This window comes from Corapipo altera, unplaced genomic scaffold (genome assembly GCF_003945725.1).
Source record: "Corapipo altera isolate COAL_440 unplaced genomic scaffold, ASM394572v1 47, whole genome shotgun sequence".
Lineage (NCBI taxonomy): Eukaryota > Metazoa > Chordata > Aves > Passeriformes > Pipridae > Corapipo > Corapipo altera.
In genome coordinates, this window is record NW_020884897.1 from 295,320 (window position 1) to 314,684 (window position 19,365).

The 19,365-nt window shown below is 36.2% G+C and overlaps 1 protein-coding gene across 6 annotated transcripts in view; it reads right to left on the bottom strand.

Moving 5' to 3' along the window:
* Positions 1 to 19,365, bottom strand: part of MPP7 (membrane palmitoylated protein 7) — a 150,097-nt gene that overhangs the window by 11,789 nt on the left and 118,943 nt on the right. For 3 of the 6 annotated variants that reach the window (XM_027648442.1, XM_027648443.1, XM_027648444.1), the window contains 4 exons: positions 12,837 to 12,857; positions 12,725 to 12,736; positions 11,604 to 11,645; positions 3,569 to 3,739 (listed from right to left, as the gene is read on the bottom strand). In XM_027648442.1, coding sequence (XP_027504243.1) covers positions 3,569 to 3,739; positions 11,604 to 11,645; positions 12,725 to 12,736; positions 12,837 to 12,857 — 246 coding nt within the window. The remainder of the gene's footprint in view (positions 1 to 3,568; positions 3,740 to 11,603; positions 11,646 to 12,724; positions 12,737 to 12,836; positions 12,858 to 19,365) is intronic. The other 3 variants (XM_027648445.1, XM_027648446.1, XM_027648447.1) reach the window with 3 other exon arrangements.

Here is a 19,365-nt window from a genome sequence, read left to right on the forward strand (position 1 = left end):
ACTCAAAAAGAGAATGAAGTGCAGGATTGAAAAGGACAATCCAGATTCTTATAGTCAAATGTCAGGCATGTGGGATCCATGACTGTAGTGTAGTTTTGGTTTACTATAAATCACCCCAGGCAGCAATATTTACAGCTTTGGTGACAGATTTAGAGATATTTTGTTTACTTTTTTAAAGGAAGGCTTATATTGTTTGCTGTTGCATGTTGAGTCATGCAAGCTAAGTAATGGTCGAATCCTGCAAGTGGACTGTAGTGCCCACCTCACTTTATTGAGGGACATTTTCAGAATTAAACCACCAATCATTAAAACTTGCACTAGATTCTGTACCACTCAGACACGTCTGAAGAAAACTGAAAAAGCTGTTTGATGCAAGTTTAGGTCTCATGAGGGTTAACCCAACCAGCCATTCTTCACCCATAGATACACAATGAGCTCCTAGAAGTCTGTTTGAAAGAAAAGAAAAAGAAAGTGGTCTTTCAGAGAAGATTTTGGGAGTGAGGTGACAATATCACTGCTGGGATCATAAGGACCCTGCAGGAAATATGCCTTGAGAGAGGTTCTGTGGCTCAGTCCTAGTACACTATAATGCAATGACTGTGCATGCTTGTCCAACTGCAGCTCAATGAGATATGTGGTAGGAAAGGAGAACCTCCTTATTTGCTTCAGTACATTCTAACTAGCAGTGGGAGTGTACTTCGAGATCTGCTGCTCTCTGAAGTAGGATCAGTGAGTTCATACCGGCGTTCTCGTGGGCAAGGCTAGGCACTAGCTTACATCCTATGTATTCACTGCTGAGCCTTGCTGACCTTCCCATGCCTTTGGCCAGGAAGGCTGAATGCAGATAGCAATTCTAGGTCTCTTTCTGAACTGTCCAGTTAGTTCACTGCAAGCAGCATGGCCGTGGTAGGCCATTCTCCTGCACTACTGCTGTAGATCAATTATGACTCTGCAAGCCACTCTGCAAGACAATGGGTGGCATAATATTGAATAATTTGGTTTTTAGCAGACTCATCACATTCATAACAACTAAAAGCACAGCAGAAGTGTCTGTATCATTACTGCTTCAGATGGTATTATTTTAGCCCCAAGGATATGCAGGGCTTTATTCATGAACTTACATTAACAGACAAGGTAAAATCTTGACAAACTAGTACATTGAGCTGAACTTGAGTATAGCATATATCACACTACAGGGCACTGAAAATTACTGTGTGTGCAATTCATGTTCTTCAAATTATACTACACAAATTCAAAATGAAGCAAAATTTTCGTTTCAAAGTTGTCAAAATCGCTCCCCTTAAAAAAGGGTAAACCAAAATCTAAAAACCCCCTTTTAAACAGTAAATTATACAATCAGACCTAGCATAACACAACAGACATTTAGTGCCCCCACCAATTACAGCTATAAATTAATTATCTGTCCCTTTGTTTCCTAGTACTACTATCCAAATTATATTTGATGGATTATATTGAATGCTGCTACTGGCACACAGAAAGCTTTTTAAATAGGTTCGCTTTTACTATACCTGTATTGCTTAGCTCTGCTAGTTTTTCCACATTTTGCCCAAGACATTTTTATGGTATTGGCCAGACTAAAGCTGCTCTTAATATCCAGAGAAAAACACTAGAATTACTGAAGTCTGCAATAAATTTCTGAATTGCTTTTGTTACTGAAAAAGCACACTTTCTTCATTTGATTTATTACAACAAAAATCAAATGGAATCTCTAAGCATTCCTTAGATCAGACATATGCAATTTGTTATAAGAAGTCTACTTATCACACTTTTGCACTACACTCTGTTGATGTAACTGTAAAATCAACTCAACCATGTTATTACTTGTTGTACATAGCCCACAATCTCACAGTGATCACACTAGTAGGTGGCTGATTTTTAGTGCTGGAGAGTGACAAAATTGTTTATTAAAAACTAAATTTAATGTTCCCTTGGATATGAGCAATACAAAAACATAGCTACTCAACAGTTCCTAGCAGTCCCAAATAGAGGGTCATATTTCTCTTCTCTGATGCTTTCAGAATGGAGGAAACTTTACTAATGAAGCATCAGCCTATGTGCTACTGCCCAAAGAAACAATTAACAATGAGACATTACTCACTGGTACTCCAACTGTTACCTTTGAAAATCTTAAGATAATGTACTTTCTCTCTTTTTAGGAGGCTGAAGCAATGCATTTTGATTAGAAAATAAATGCTCTGAGGAAGACATGGCAGTGACAGATTACAGAAGAATGGAAAGCTGACTAAGGATGACATGTTGAGTCTCGTGCAGTGATGCTTACATTCCTTCTTGGCCTAGAGAGGTCTACCTTGCATCCACCTTCCTTACTACTGGTCTATTTACTTATTCTTACACAATAAGTGGTTATGTTTCTTTTCATTTTTATTGTCAGTCTTCACTGACCTCAGGTATTTATCTTGTTCTTTTTCTTCCCCATAGATACATTGATTGATCTCTAAGAGCATAACACCAACCTAATTCTTTTGAGTTTTAGTACAGCTTGACTGGTGCATTCAGACTAGTAACCATGGTAACTGTATTTTAATGTCATCTCCCTTTGGTGTAGCACAATCTCCTAAAGCATCCTTATGTGCATGTTGGGACATCCTGTCTAGAAAGGTGGACTACTAGACAAGTGAAAAAGTGGATCATGTTCAAATGGAAGGGGTTATTGGTGTGTACTCTACTACTCATTACAAGAGGGGTTCCTTGGGTGTCTGCCCTGAGACATACTCTGTTTATTATCTGTACCAAGGACAGAATGGGCCCTTACCAAGTTTCCGATGCCAGGATGGGTGATGCAAATTTCTTGCTCCAGGGCAGGGTTTCCATTCAGATGTACCTTGATATGCTACAGGCATGGGCTGGCAGAACTTTGTGAAATTTAATGAGGACAAATACACAGTCCTGCAGTACAGGCTGGGGACTGACTGGCTGGATGACAAGGACTTGGGGGTCCAGGTGTGCAGCAAGCTAAGCATGGATCCACAGCACTCACTGGTGGCAATGAAAGCTAACAGGAGACTGGGCTGTATCAGCAAGAGCCAAGTCTGCAGATAGAGGGAAATGATTTTTCCCCTTTACTCAGCACTTGTTAGATCCCATGAGGAATACTCTGTGCATAGTGAGCCCTGCACTACAACCTTGTTGATAAATTGGATCAAAGAAATCAGAGGGCCTCCAAGATGGTCAGGAGCTGAAGTACATAACGTGAAAGAGAGGCTGAGGGAACTGGGCTTGTCTAGCTTGGAAAAGAGATGTCTTACAGGGACCCACCAGCACCCTTCTAATACCCCCTGAAAAGATGGAGGCCACCTCTTTACTGAGGTGTGAGGTGGGAAGACAAGAGAAGACATGATGGGAAGGCAGGTTCCCAAAGTTGTTGCCACCAACTAATTGCTCCGAATTTAGTGTTAATCCTGTTGAGTGGGAGGTTGGACCAGGTGACCTCCTGAGATCCCTTCCAATCTAAATGACCCTGTGGTAAGTATTGCACCAATTGTCAGTCCTCTGTTTTACCAGGTCAAAAATAAAGAAAACAACTTACCAACCAAAACGACAAGTCTGTATTTGTCATTAGGTTGTCGTCTATATTTTGCAACTTCTTCATAGGTTGGGATATCTGCTGTATCGTACTGATCACTCTTCTTGCACTCATACATAGACTTGTTTGTTTTTTTATCTTTTCTGCTAAGACGAAAGCTTCTTCTAAAACCAGCTGCAACAAGAACAGGGTTTTTTCAAAGTAAGAAAATAAGTCTTCTCAAAACATTTGAAAACAGTCTCTTCCAAACATTCAAGGACTGGAGCATGGAATAAAAAATATATTATATGTTTAATATGCCAGGTCATTAGAATAACATTTCCCATGTTTTTAAACTATATAGGGTACCTATTTAAACTGTAAAATTAAAATTACCAATAAAAGCATAACTGTAAAATATAATTGCAATAATTTGTAAACGTATTTAGATAATTTAGATGATTTGAGTATCTTATAAAATAGTATACTATTTTAAAATAGTATACACAAGAAAATTCAAGCAATCTAGATTCATACTACACATAATGCAAGTCTATTAAATCACCGTGGCACACAGACATCAAATAAAATATATGATAGAAGCACATCTGGTGGTTGAAAGGGTTAATGAGAATTAACTCCTTGAACAATTCAGTTCCATGCTGATAGTATATAAAAAGTGCACAAAACATTTCCTAAATATGTTTATAAGTAAACCCTAACACTCTTAGTCAAATTCCAAAACACTAGGAACATCTTAGACAATACAGTACCCATATTATGAAATTAAAAGTTAATATTGCTATTAAATCTGCATTTACAAGGCATCACCATCTTTTACACTATATGTTAAAAACTACTTACTCTTCTGTTAATGATTACCTTAGATTTTTCAAATAAATCCTTTACATTGCATTACATTACATTTTACTAGTATCTCTATGGCACTATTTTTGTTCTAGAAGGAACTAGAGGAACGACTATAAAGGACTGCAAAGCTGATTTCCCTACCTGGCAGGAATGGATTAAAGCACAAACTATACTTTAAATAGTGAGAAAGTTTGTTTTGTTTCCCAGAACATTTCATAGACAGTAAACATGTGTTTGGTGACCCCAGATTTTCAGCAACATGTTTTCACAAACTTGTAATAACACTTATGTTTAGGTGTTTGAGAAGTAATCATATTATGATTTCTTCTTCAAAGGTAGTATCTGGCAAGTTAAAGACTCAATTTTGCAAATATTTAGAACCAGATCCAAAGAGAAATGCTACAAGGCTTAGTCACAGGCTTATCATTTCTCACACAGTTCCACTCAGCATAAATTGTCATAGAACCTGGATCACAGAGGATGTTAACCAAGTTATTTAACTGATGTGAGCCCCTATACCTATGGGAATCTACAACATGCATACACACAAAAAGTGAAGAAAAATTTCTTTGAGAATACCATGATGTCAATCCATTCATATTCAAAATATAACAATATATATAAGTAAAATGCAAACTGATGAAAATTCCATCCATGGAAAGGGCTGATGGCATTTTTAAGAGGTATGGTATGGTCTAGACTAAGTAGGAGATGGGCTGCCATAAAAAAGGGATCAAAATATGAGATATGAAAATGTAATGAAATAAACTGAGTTATGTTATTTTGTTATTCAAAGAACACAAACACTGAAGTAACTGTAGTCAGATTTAGAAATGCCCTGTTGGAGTGCTTACACACCCATAATAGGGCCTGGGAGATCTTGCCTGCCTTAGAGTGAAGTCCATCATAACACAAGGATGTTCTCTTGCTCATTACTATACCTAACTTCATAGACAGTTATATAAAGAAAGATTAAAAGTAACTTTAGCAATACAGACACATGAAGTGAATTATAAGTTTCCTAAGGCCTCATCTAAAACGTTCCATATTTTAAAAAAAAAATTATTCTGGGTTTTTTGTTGTGGTTTCCCTCCCCCTCCCTTTTTTTTTTTCTGTATAATCACTTTATGGAGAAACAACAAAAAAAAAAAAAAGAGAAAAATACAGAGTAACTCCTCACCATTGACTGCTAAATGGCTAACAAAATAAAGAGCCTTGTCACAAAACCCAGAATCCACATATCTGGAAAAGGTAAAACGTAAGATCAAATAAAGATAAATCAATGATCTCCATTACAGTTTGGTGTCGGCCTTACAAATACCAAGAGTTCTGTGCCCCTGAGCAGCTTTCTCAAATGCCATTACCAACAGCTTCTCAACCTCTGCTTACATGTTGAACTTTGCAATCTTTAGGAAAAATATTTTTTCTGCAAAATTTTCATATCAATTCAATCCCTGCTGTTAGGTTTTAGTAAGGCCATTTGTAACTTGTTCCTCTTTTCTCCATCCAATTTATTCAGATTTCATTACCAAACTGCCAGGTGGTCAGTTATTTAAGAATTTTCATTCCTTTCATTCCTTCAGAAAGGAGAAAATCTTTCAGTGCTGTCTTCAGGCTGATCTTTCCCTTGTCACTTTTACAGGCTGCAGAGAAAGCATCACAAAGGCTCGAGTGACATCATTCCCGTGGATAACATGGGCTTCCTTGAAGAAAACATTTGACATTTCAGTGACTGAACTTATTGTTCTAATGAAAATAGTAATATTGTCCTGTATATTAAGAAGGTTCAACAACAAGTTCAACTAGGACTTAGACATTACAGAAGAGCTATTATATTAATTAAAAAGAACAAACGTGAGACAGAGATAACAAAGCAGATGTCCAGTATGAGTGACTTCTCTGTAGTGTGCTGGTGAAGATGCTCTGTAGAACTATTGACTATTAAAAACGTGTGATATGCTGATTGTTTCACCACTTTGTGACTATTGCCAATTTGAAAGTTGTTTTTAACTGTTCCTCAAAGCCCATCTAATCAGCCCCATACAGAAACCAAGAAAGCTTGCATTCAAAACCAAGGAAAATGTACAATTTGGAGAGAAAGGGTGAGACTGTTTCAAATACATCCAACACTTTTACGATACTGCTGCAGCATTCCTGGAAACATGATTCTTCCTCTCTCACAGCTGCCATTATATGTCCTCTCATATGTGGCTTAACTTTACTGTGACATTCAGAAGCTATTTTGTAAAGAACTGTTAATAAATATTATCTACTGAATGTCTGCATTTATAATTGCATTCTATGTTGGGCAACTAGGACGGCACAAAAATATTAAGCTGAACTGAAACAATATTGTATTTGCAAAAATAAAAGCATTTATGAAAAGGCAAAAAATATTCTGATAATGTTTGCATATTTTACAGTTCAGAAAAGATGAAAAATAAACTTCATATATTTAAATGAACAATAGAGCATCATTAAAAATATAGTGAAAATTACTGCAGGAAACCAACACCAATACTGATATGCAATAGAAAAAATAACATTTCTATAAAATGATTTATCTTAAAAGTGAATTTCTATAGAGAACAAAAGGAAAAAGCATTTCTTGCCCAGAACATTCGATAATATAAGCACTGACGAATATGGAAGGAGTTGCAGGCTACACTGTCTGAGGAATATGGATATCAGCAGAGATTAACCTTAGCTGCCAAGTATGCAGACTATAAAATAAAAGGGGAAAATTCTGTCACTGAAGCGACAGAGTATTCTGAACGTTGAGAAGCTCACACCAGCTCACTGGTTACAGCTACATGACTAGAACCTTACTGAACATGCAAAGCCCTAAACTACTGCTGGAATGTAACAGATTTGGTGAAATAAGAGCAGCCTCTGGAAGGAAAATATTAAGAACAAATGTTCTCAAACTACTCTTCAAAACTTGTAACACTTCTCAACACAAAATAAAAATCAAAAATCATTACTAATAAATTTAATTAATGTCCAACAACAATCCAAGAGAAACCATATAGATCTCTAAGAATGAAATAAAAAAACTAGCAGAAAAGTGTGATTATTCTTTTAACCACTAGCAGCATACATTTGGTCATCTTAAAACAACATCCTTACACTTACATGGAGAAATACACTTGGGCCTCACACAGAAAACCCAACTGAAAACAGGCAATGTGTGAACCTGTTTCCCTTACAGTATTTTAAAACAATGCTGATGTAAAACACAGTGATTATTTATATTTAATTACATAATTCTGAAGAAGTAGATTGCAACTATGTTGTGCAAATTTAAATCCAAATATATTCATCAAAATAGAAAGGTAATTTCTCAAAGTCAGAGAAATTACACTAACAGGAAATAATATAATATAAATTCACCTATGGTTCATAAATTCACAAGTAAAGCTCCAGAATGCTGTAAAGCACACATGCTTTTGTTAATTTTCATTCATTAAAGTGCTTCGGTACATTTCAAATTACATCTATTCTTCACTGAATTTAATCTTACATAATTTAGAGTAAACAAATGTTATTTAATTGTAAATGCATTTATGAGCACCTTTTGTATTCATATTACTTACAAATGTAAGTTTGGTACCATGGTCATTATCTAGGTTGGTATGAACACAGTATTTTTACTAGATATTTCTGGATTTTTTTTTCCCCCCAAATATTGGGATTTTTTTATACTGGCTCGTATACTGAGTATTTCTATTGTTACACAGGAACTGCACAAACACAGAGCAGACTTCTTACTCTGTTTGCTTCTGGACTGATTCCCAGCTTGCACGTTTAGACAGGGTTAATAAAAATTTAGATTATGTCTGGAGTTTTAAGGCGAAATTGAGAATAGTAAACAGATGATATTCATCTATATTTACTGTATGTTCATAAAGGTTCAAGTAATGTAACTAGAATTTAAGCTTGGCAAAGACAAACTCCTAACATTCTCCCCAGCAATTCCTCAGGAAATTACAGCAGAAACATACCATAATATACTGTGACTTAAATATTAGAATTTGGTGAAAAATCATTAAATTTATCCTAGTCCCTTTAGAGGAGGGGGTTCAAATTCAAAGCAGCATAACGTCGGACATAACAGATCTGGACTCCAAATGGTAAAGACATTTTGCTCTCTGAACATTGTCTCTTTTACTCTTCATGACCACCTCGTATGTGCCTAAAGCACACATGCTTGCTGAGAAGGTCCTATCTTCACAGAATAACCTGGTTAACAGACTGAAATGCCAGAGCCATCTGTATCTATATCTATATCATCTATATCTATATCTATATCATCTATAGCTATGTCTATATATCTACCTATCTATATCTATATACAGAGCCCTGAACCCCTAATGAGCCACAAGATCAACTGAAAATTCATTAGTTGATATTAGAATTATTGTAGTTCACTTGGTTTGATTACATACAGCATGACACATGACTCAGTTATTCTGGCTTTTAGGAAGCTACTGATTTTAGAATTTTGAGATATGAATGATTTACCATACTTAGTTTACCTCACACTAACCATCCAAGGTCAAGTCCCTCATCAGTGATTCAGTCTACCCTGAACTTGTGGTTCTGATTCAAGCCCTTCAGCGACACTGTTTAAGGTTTTGTTTTCAGTGTAGTATGTTTAATCAAGGCTTTATGTTGTAATAATGATGAGATTTGCCTAGAAATTGTTAGTTTCTTAGTAATCCAGGAGTGCTGTAAGTGCCTATCATGTTTCAAGAGCGTACACATTCAGAAACATTCAGGTGGACATTCCCAATAAGTTGTTTTCAAGAATCGTATTTGTTTTTCCACTCTCCCAAAAAGCAACAGCCAGGGGAAAAATATATCTTTGAAGCCCTTCACTACCCTTGGGATAGAAGGAATATATTCTCAGATTAGTGGAAAAGAAAGAGGCCTTCCTAAGCAGGAAGATGGACGGCAGCAGTTAGATATGGTATTGGCTCCTGTTACCTAACAGAAAGTTTACAAAGTGTCATTGCCTAGGACACCTTCACCTCATAGACTATCCAAGTTTTAAACCTTGCACAGCACATAAGTAAGAGTTCTATGTCCTCTCTTCAGCTGGTCAACAAGTTTTTTCATATTATTACACTTCCAGCAGTGGAATTTGTCCAGCCCAGGAAGTTATTCCACAGCAGTTTGTTCTTTAAGAAAATACAACTGAAAAATTATTTAAGAGAAAAGCAACTCTAAATATGTCTGGATAGGATTGGGCTCCTAATTATTTGTGAGATAAGACGACAATGGAGTGCATGAGATAGTTTGAATTACAAATCACTGTGTCCTGTTACCATATGGAAAAGAACGGTAACATCAACTCTCAAAAGCCTACCTACCTGATCTTAACATACAATAATTTTTAATGAACAATTCTTAGTGAAGAGCTCCAAGGAACCTCTGATTTCTAAACTAAATAACTACTTTTTCACAACCAGCGAATATATTTGTGTCCTTACCCCAAAACTGGTCATAACATTAGTTTTCATGTCTTCTAACTCTCCAACATCTCACTTCCAGCAGCACATACTCAGCATGAGAAGGCTGAAGGTACCAGCTCTGGACTGATGGCAGCACATCACCATATGAAAGCTCTCAAGAGAGGAATCATTGCCAGAACTGTACAGCAATTCTCCAATACTTTCTGTAAAGTTTTGCCTAAGTGAACTACACCCCATCTTGAATTTTTATTGTTTGCATGTAGGACAATAGTAGCTTCTTCCTCAAGACACCTCCTTCCTAGATGACTAGGTCTTTTTGGTAACAGTAGACCAAAATGTTTCACTGAAAAAGGCTAGAGCACCATGAAAAGATGGATTCTGTTTTGACACCTGCATTCTCAAATAAAGCAGCAGCCCACTAAGATCTGATTGCAAACTCATGTATAGTCTCATCCTAAGAGTTCATGAAATCTGTATTTGCATACAAGAAGAAAAGACAGGGAGATGTCTTTCTTGTTTCAAAGAAATGATTTGGTAAGGAAAATGCAATTCATTTGCAATCACATTCAAAGTATCATTTTCCAAACATACTGAATATCTCAATACAATTACAATTCAACATTAATTTAGTTGATTAATTAACAAAGGTAAGAAGTTTATTTTCAGCCTGATCAGAAAACCATGAATTCCACAAACATGTGATGAAATGATACCACGCAGGTTTTGTGGAAAGGTTAAAGTTCTTTCAATGATATGGTTTCTGTGTGCCTCATGTTTTTTAAATACCACATTTAAAACCACGGAATATGAAAACCATCTCTAATTTACACTTCTGGTCTAGGTTGTCTCAGTGAGCCCAGTGGCTTGGATGTACTAAAGTACTTTGACAAGTTTCTTCCCACTCCTCTTGTAGTAGGAGGATGAAAGTCTTGGGAAAAGGGCTGGTTGCCACAAAATCTGCTCCAGCCAGCCTTCAGCTGGCAGGAATTCTGGACAGTTTCAACTAAAATATTTTTACATAGCTTTTAAAATGGCACAAATTAAAAAGCTGAAACATATCATGGAACATTCACCTTTTTAAATGTTACTGTTGTTTGAAATTCGGAATCTTGAAGCTGAAGCCAATGGACTTGTTCCCTTCCTCTTCCCTGCTCCCCGCAATGATACATAGAGCTCAGTTTTAAAACTAAATTTAAGCTATTGAGTTATTATGACATTATATTTTGTAATGTGGAAAATGAACTGATGCCTGCAAATTGCTCTGTACTCTCACTGAATCCTCCCAAAATGGTTAGATAGACACGTACAAAGAAAAAATGTGTAAGCAAAACTTGAATAAAACCTTGAAAGAGTCTTTAAAGAATAACTCAAACTTTTCATGATACAGTAACCTTTTAGTTTTATTAAACACATTGCTTGCTTGAGGTACTTTAAGAGTAAATATTTTCCCCAAATTTATATATTTATTTTGACTTTAAAATCAAACCAGTATTTTAGTATCCTATGTTTAACCAGATAAAGGCATACACTACATAAACCCTTTATGTCAAATCCAATGAGCCATGTTTAAAACCTTAATATTCATGCATTTTTCATGCAGAGTAAGGACATTTGTATGCAGATTACCCCCAAAAGCAAAGTGGACACAGTAGTTCCAGGAAAAAGAAGCTGAAAGAAAGGAACAAAATTGTCTTTTGTAACCAACTGCTCACCTAGATAGGATCCACTGTTGTGACCAGCACATTCAGCATCTTCTGGACGAAGGGTAAAAGCATACAGAATAAGAGCCAAGAAATAAAGCAGAATAGTTAGAAGCCCAGCAAAAAATACAGAAGAAATTACTTTAAAAATGACAACTGTACAAAGCATAGCATTAAAAAGCCTTCAATAAGCCATTTTCTTAAAAACATAAAACAATATTCATTGTTTTATATTTCAGCTGGAAATATTCTTGGATTTTGCAGCATGCACACTGATCTTTTTACCTTCTCAAGCAAAAGTTGTGATGACAACAAACATTCTAAAAAGGATTCTAACACTGTATTATTCACATTTTATCAGTTAATAGAAAATATGCCACTTGAAAGAAAGCAAAATGATCTGATGTAAATCAAGCTTTTTTGTAAATTATACATTATCAGACTTTAGCTTTAAGTTTTGGCTCACTGGATTAGACAGAAAGGTTTTTGATCAAAAACACATCCTCTCATTTGATATAAAATAGCTACAATGTATATTTTTACATGCCAGAGGCCCTTTGATCAAAAATATGAGCTACAATTTCTAATGCCTTTATAAACAAAAGCCTCTTAAGTAAAAAAAAAAAAATACAAGAGATCAGCTGCTATTACTTTAACATATGCTGCAAGCACAACAGTAACCAGCTTCACTCATAGGGAAGACAGTAACGATGATACCACATAGATGAGCTTTCTACCATCTCAGAGAAACAGTTTGTCAGTATTAATTAGAAATGCAAGACCTCTCAATGGCCATGTAATTAAGTCAGAACCATCTCTTTTCATCCCAGCCCACCCAAGTGTTGCTAATATTATTTAATCATGCTACTTTTCTATGCATATCTTGCAGAAGTTCAAGAGAGAGAAAGCAGTTTAAAACAATAGTTCAAATTACTGATTATTACATGAAGCAACCAGGAATATTCTGATATTTTTATCTACTTAAAAAGATGATTCAATGTACTTGGTGGCAATATAAAAGCATTATATGTATAACATCTCTTAGAAACACTGGACTATATTCAATTTAATTCTAAACACATGTTCTCTAAATAAAATTATTGGGCTATGCAGGGAAACTTTTGTACATGTACCTTCAATTTCCTCTGAGAAGCACAAAGGAAAAATAGGAAAGGAAATCATTAAATGGAGTGAAAATATAACTCAAGAAAGAAAAGTTAAATCGAAGAAGAAAAATGCACCTACCACACTCAACCGCTTCCTCATCTTAGAACAGCCAAAAAAACAAAGTATTATTGTTTAATACTTCATAAATAGGAAAAAATTCAGCTATGTAAGCTACTCTCAAATCCTCTTGACAGCACCTATTATATTGAGGCATATACCAACATACCAGTACTGAGTTTAACTTACATGTTTAACTACACTCAGTTAGAAAAGAACCTAAAAAGGCATTGAAATACTATGTGCACTTTAAATTTCCTATATGAGATTCTTCCACTATTCATTTGGTAGCAATGACCTTACCCAGTTGTCATGGTAGATCTCTTGGTATTAAATGCAAAGTTTGTTAATTCCGATTAATCAGTCTTAGCCTAGAATTTCTAAGAATCACTACCATGAACGTGATCTCAGTATTTTTCTGCACTTACAGTGACAGCTGGTACTGCCCTTGGAGATGGATTTCGGAGAGGTTTTTTGTTTTTGGCTTTTTTTTTTTTTTCATTTTATTTTGAAAATCTACAATTGTAGCTGGAAACATGCTGAAAGAATTTACATACTCTTGTAATTTTTTCTCTGACAATATCCTAATATAATAGATCTACTTAAGTCTTTCTGCTTACTTATCTGCTGATATTGAGAGTAGACGTAGTAGTACATCTTTGGGCTTTTACAGAAAAGCAAGATAAATATAATGAATACTAAGGTCCAGATTTTTACAGAGATTTTACAATCTACATGTCATTGAAATTTCCTTTAGAACCTGGATAAATATGCCTCAAATGTAAATATTTCAAAGACTTTCCATAAAGCTTGTCTTTCCTCAGAATGACAATATGGAAGAGGTCTTCTCATTTCACGTCATGAAATGGATAAAAGAGTCTCTTCAGCCATGGGAAAAACACTGTTTTGTAGAGTCATTTCTTGGTACCTTTTTTCTTGAGGAGTTACATTGTAAAATAGTATTTTGGAAGACTTTGCAGAATCTTATTTAAAGTTTATTTTTACGCTCAAGGTGACCATATGATTTAAGCAGGCTGGGAAGTCCTCTGAGGTGAACACTGCTTGGTTGACCACATCTAGTGCATTAAAAGAGTGACAACAGCTTTGTGACTTGAGAATGAAAGTGTTGGATTCATTTTCCTCTCTTGACTTAAAAGCTCCCTGTTCTTGACAAATGCCCTAAATCTGGATCTAGGGTGGCAGGCTGGCTTTCTAGTACTACTCCCCTTCTCCTTCTCTGTGCTGAGAGACCTCTTATGTATCCTGATATGTACAAGTTTTTCTGTATTTCCATTTCCATGACTTTCAATAGATTGCACCTTATCTCCTGAAAACAAGTCGCTTAAACTCAAAACCAGTTCACATAAACAGATTTTAAAAGTCTCCTGAATTGAACACAAAAAATTGGACCAGAAGAAAAATAGACCCATATGTACAGATATACACATGTACAGAGGTCTGTACAGGTACACACTCACTCAACCCTGACCACTGCAGACTCAGAGGAGTCCTGCAGGTGTGCTGGATGGTGGAGTTACAGCAGCAGGGCTCAGAACAGCTGAAGGGAACTCAGGCTCCTGAGCTGGCCCCTGTTGGGAAAGGGAATGCTCTTATCCATACGGGAATGTTAGGATTCCAAAGGGAGCCAGCTGACCGCAGAGAGCAGAAGCCAAAATGTCTACAAGCTGAGGTTTAATGTTGAGATAAAGTGAAGGAGTTCCTGAACTTCTTGTATTTTATTAAAAATCTTCCTTCTTAATACTGCTCTTGGCTTTCTTGGGCTACTCTCAAGGCTGACAATAACAGTCTGTAATGAAAAGATGTTGGAAAGCAGTGGGTTCTCATAGCTTAATGCAGCTATGAACAGTCATCAGCATGTATCTCCCAGCTTGAACTTTTTACAAGGAACTCTACCAGGGCTATTTGTGTGTCCCTAGTAAAGTCAGAGATTATTTGCCAGGAAACTTTGTATTGTGATTCACCACGAACTAATACAGCTCTGTGCACCTGAAGCAGTTGTACACATGCAGCGTGTGCCCAAAGTTCCAAAGTTTACAAACGTGAAAAACTGGGACCAATACAGTTTCACTTAATTGGAAATAGAGGTCTAGAAGAGACAAATATGAGACTAAAAGAGGTCAAAGACCAAAGAGGAGGAAATCTGATGGGAAGTAGGAAAACAAAAGCAATGACAAAGTGAAAAAAACTCAAAACATAAGGCAACATGGAACAAATAAAACACTGAGAAAAGAAGAAATACAGTCAATTAAATGTATTGTGGTAAGAAGGGAGAGGAAGCTCCAAAGAAAATAGTCATGGAACAGGTTTATGAAACAACGACAAAGCTGTAACAAGACATAAATGGGAAAAAAGAAATAGGAAACACAAGTGCAATGGAAACTTAGGAATTAGGTGTTTTTATTCATTTTAGAAAGGTTTCAGCATAGCCAATATGCTAAACTATAACAATGAAAACCATTATCACACACACTTGTCTGTTTTGGTATGTATTTTAACTGAAATATAATCAAGATTTGGTTTTGGGGGCCTCACCTAAATTATACTACTTATGAAGCTCAAAACCAGGGCCATTTCCAGGAACATTCTCAACTCCTTGGAACAGTCCAGCACCAGATTAAGAGTTTTAGCTTTTGTTGACTTTCTTTCAACAAAATTTCCATCAAAGAATTTTACTTAAATGTTTCTCAGTCTAAAATTAGATCCAGCAGCTCTATTCTAGTTTCTTATCAAAAACGTTACATTATCCCTTAAATTATACTTCACTTTAGTAAGCAAAAAACTGTGATGTAGAATGATCTGCATTACAGTGAATAAACACTCATGATTCTTTAGTGATGAACAGCCCCACATAGCAATCAACATTTATACTGTTTTGTAGGTTTTTATCTTAAAGAGATTTGTAGACTGAACAATACATGTATGTTCATGCTATAGGAAATTTAAGATGATCTAATTTAATCCTCTCATAAAACCATCAGATAACAGTATCTCTACAAAGACAATTTTGAAAATGAAGAAGGATAGTCTCGCAGTGAAGGACAGAGCAAGAGTTTATGAGATCCATTTCCACTTCTGTCTCATGTGACCTTGACTCAAATGTCATCCAGCTTCAGGTATCCTCAATTTCTCTGTCATAGCAGGAAGTCAATATTTGTAAGGACAGGAGACTTTCTGAACAAAAAAGTTAATGTGCTAATTTAACTCTTCAGGTCTGGTTTATTTTTTGTTTTCACTCGTAACTACCTGCAGGTGGGCAATCAAGTTTCAAATGTTAACACATAAAAATACTAAGAAGAAAGGCAGAGTTAAGATTGTGCAGCAATTATAACAAGCAAAAGAGTCCTACTATACATTTATCCTAAATGTTTGGTCTTCAAATACAAGTGGTACAAAGCATTTATTCTTTTAGCCTGTTTAAATTCTTTTGTTGGCAGAACACAATCTTCAGTTCACAAGACACTCAACTATGGATAAACTGGGTTACATCTTGTTTGAATGAACACCATTTGGCTGCAGTTAAGTCTTTCCTCTTGCTCATACAATGCCAATCACATATGGTAAATCAAAATTGAAAGTAAAATGGGTTTTAAGCCTTAGAAAAACTATATGATGATGGCTTTGCCACAGTAAGTATTTACATTTAGCCTTAAATATATAAAACAAACGTATTTTCATGGCAAAGACATCTCGGAACAGCTCTGTCGTATATGCTACATACATATGCATATTTATATTAAACTATATACACAGAGTATGGATATACATATACACATATGTATGCACTGCACAAGCTAAAAGAAGTTACAGGCTACACTAGTATAAAATATAAAGTTACCAGTAATTTTCATACCAGAGACAACACATACATAACAGAAGAATAAACACAGTAACCGCTGTGAAAGCAAAATTATGCTGAAGGAATATAATGTCTTGGCCAATTATTGTAGTTTATGACAACTGCAGAATAGTACGTTATTTGGTTGTTATTCAAAGGAATTTTTTTCTCGAAAAACCAGATGATCACTTTTGTCTACAAATTAAAGTAAGCTACACATGCAGGAATAACCAAGCCTGTTGGCAATGACTGTTACAGTCAGAGCATGAGTAGTCTTTGTATTCAAGTTAACAAACTGGGAGCTATTAAACAAATGAATTTTTCCCTGTACTGAGTCTCCTGTCACTCCAACTTAGCCATCATGCAGCGACAGGAGAACCCACAGAGACAGCTCTGGCTACAAAGTTGTGTCATCCAAGCTAAGGTGACCTCCTAAATGCAGGAATGCTGTTAAGTATTACTGAGGAGTACCAGGTGAGCAGGTTTCTGCGGAGCTGGCATTCAGCAGTGGCTCACAAGCTCAGATGCACAGAAGCTGATTGCATGCAGGCAGACACACTGATCATACCTCCTTCTGTCCCTCAGCTCCCTCACACCTGGTCAGGTGTACTGCACATCCACCATCTCAGCACCTCAAGGGTCAGTCCTACTCACACAATCCCATGCATCTCTGTTCCTTTACTTTCATTGCATTTTCCCATTTTCTCTTTTACGCTTGCTTGTTCTTATAACTTTTTCCCCAGCATAATTTTCCTCACAGTTTTAATGCACAGTGCTGCTTTTTGCTGAAAAGTCATTGCTGTTAAGTATTGGAAAAGAATGCTAAAAATGCTTCAGAGGTTTGTTATCCCTCCATCATTTGTGCACTAACCCTGAGCCTGGGAATTAACATATGAATCTTAGCAGCAGGTCAGAACATCTAACTGCCACTTATCTCATGCTTTTAAAACTTATCAAATACAATTCATCCCTTTTTCCTTTGTTTTTTCTTATTCCTACTTTTTCTGCATCTTCCTCTCAATGTAAAACCATCTCTTGTCAGCGCAGGCTCCACCTATATAATCAGTTTCCTTCAACCTTACTCCCAGATACCATCAAACTGTGCAACTTCCTCATTTGCAAATGAAAAAGTGTGATTTCACTTACCTTTCAATATGGAGTGTACACTGTTCTGCTTCCTCCTTCAGTGTACATGACATGTTAAATGTTTTTCACTTTAATGGGTACAATGTGACAATGATTCTGTTTTATCTTTTGAGAAAAGGGCTAAATGCTGGGAGAGATATGTGTATTTACAGATAGACACGGCTGACCTGGCTATGAAAGTGAAAATAAGATTTGGCATTTCCATTATAAACTCATCCTCTTAATAACTTAGAACTAGGTTATATTTCTGGGGTTTTTTTCAGTGCAAATAACTCTTGCTGTAAAAGTTGTATGGAAAGTATTCTCTCCTTCCTCAGTAAGTGTATGCATATGAGCACCACCAAAAAAGTCCACCTTTATTTTGCTTCCAAATTTATGATACACAAATATGTGTACAATTAGCAACTCTACACAACATGCACTGCTATGCTGAAGAGTAAAAAATTCAAAATAGGAAACAAAAAGAAGGCTTCCCAAACGTAATCCAATCTTACAGGTCTTGAAATATATTTAATTATCAAAGCAAATCTTGATAGATGTTAATGTTACTTTAAATACAGTTGTTGACTATGTTTCAGAGAGGTCTTTCTCTAGACAAATGCAACAGTCCTTTCCAGTTCCAGAACTGGCTTAAGAAGAGAGGATAAAAAGAAGTTGTAGGACACTTCTCATATGTTATATGATTTTGACTAATTTTTAGATTAATTTTCAAGTATAAAGACACTACTACCCTGGAAGCCCACTTAAGAAACCAGAGCTGATTCACATTTTTTGGGTATCCAAGAAAACAGGATATTTTATCTTGATTCTCCTTATTAAAAATAAAGGTATGTGGCCAGGTTTCCTCCTTGTTACAAAACACAGGAACTGTGTAATGAGTTGACTAAGCAGGGCAGGCCAACATCCACTGCTAAATATCATGTCTCAAGAAAGCTTCCTAGTACAACTCTCAGTCCTGTCAGGAAAGGGACTTCTATTAGCAGCTCTGTTGAAGTCAACAAGTTTTTGTTGTTTTTGGAAGCCATAAAAAACATCAGCTGGCGAATTGCCCTTTCCTTTCAAATTACTAAGGAAATTCAGGTCACTTGATTGGATGGGATCAACTGCAATAGCAAGCAGCCTCTCAACACACAGCTGGTTCAGGATGATCTACAGACATGTTTCCCTACACGATTACCCTTCCAAACCCTGGAGAGCCCTATACAAGCTGAAGGCCTGCAGTACAGGATTAAAAAAGGATCTGATAAAATCAAACATCACCAATTTCCCATCTTTGCATACAGGGAAATAATCATTGGGCCATACGGCACGTTACAGAAAAGGGCTAAAAAACCCAGTGTGACCCAGCAGGCCTTTCCAATGTTACCTTCCTTACATGTTTGCAATACTGGCAGAATGCTGTTTGTTCAGCTGAGCAATGCACAATTTTGCAGCATCTCCCAGTTTTGGCAAGGTGACTGCACGTACAGACACAGCCTCCACACCTCACAGCTTCACTGCTGCGCTTGGTAACATCAAAAAGCTGACTAACTTTAGAAAGAGCACAAA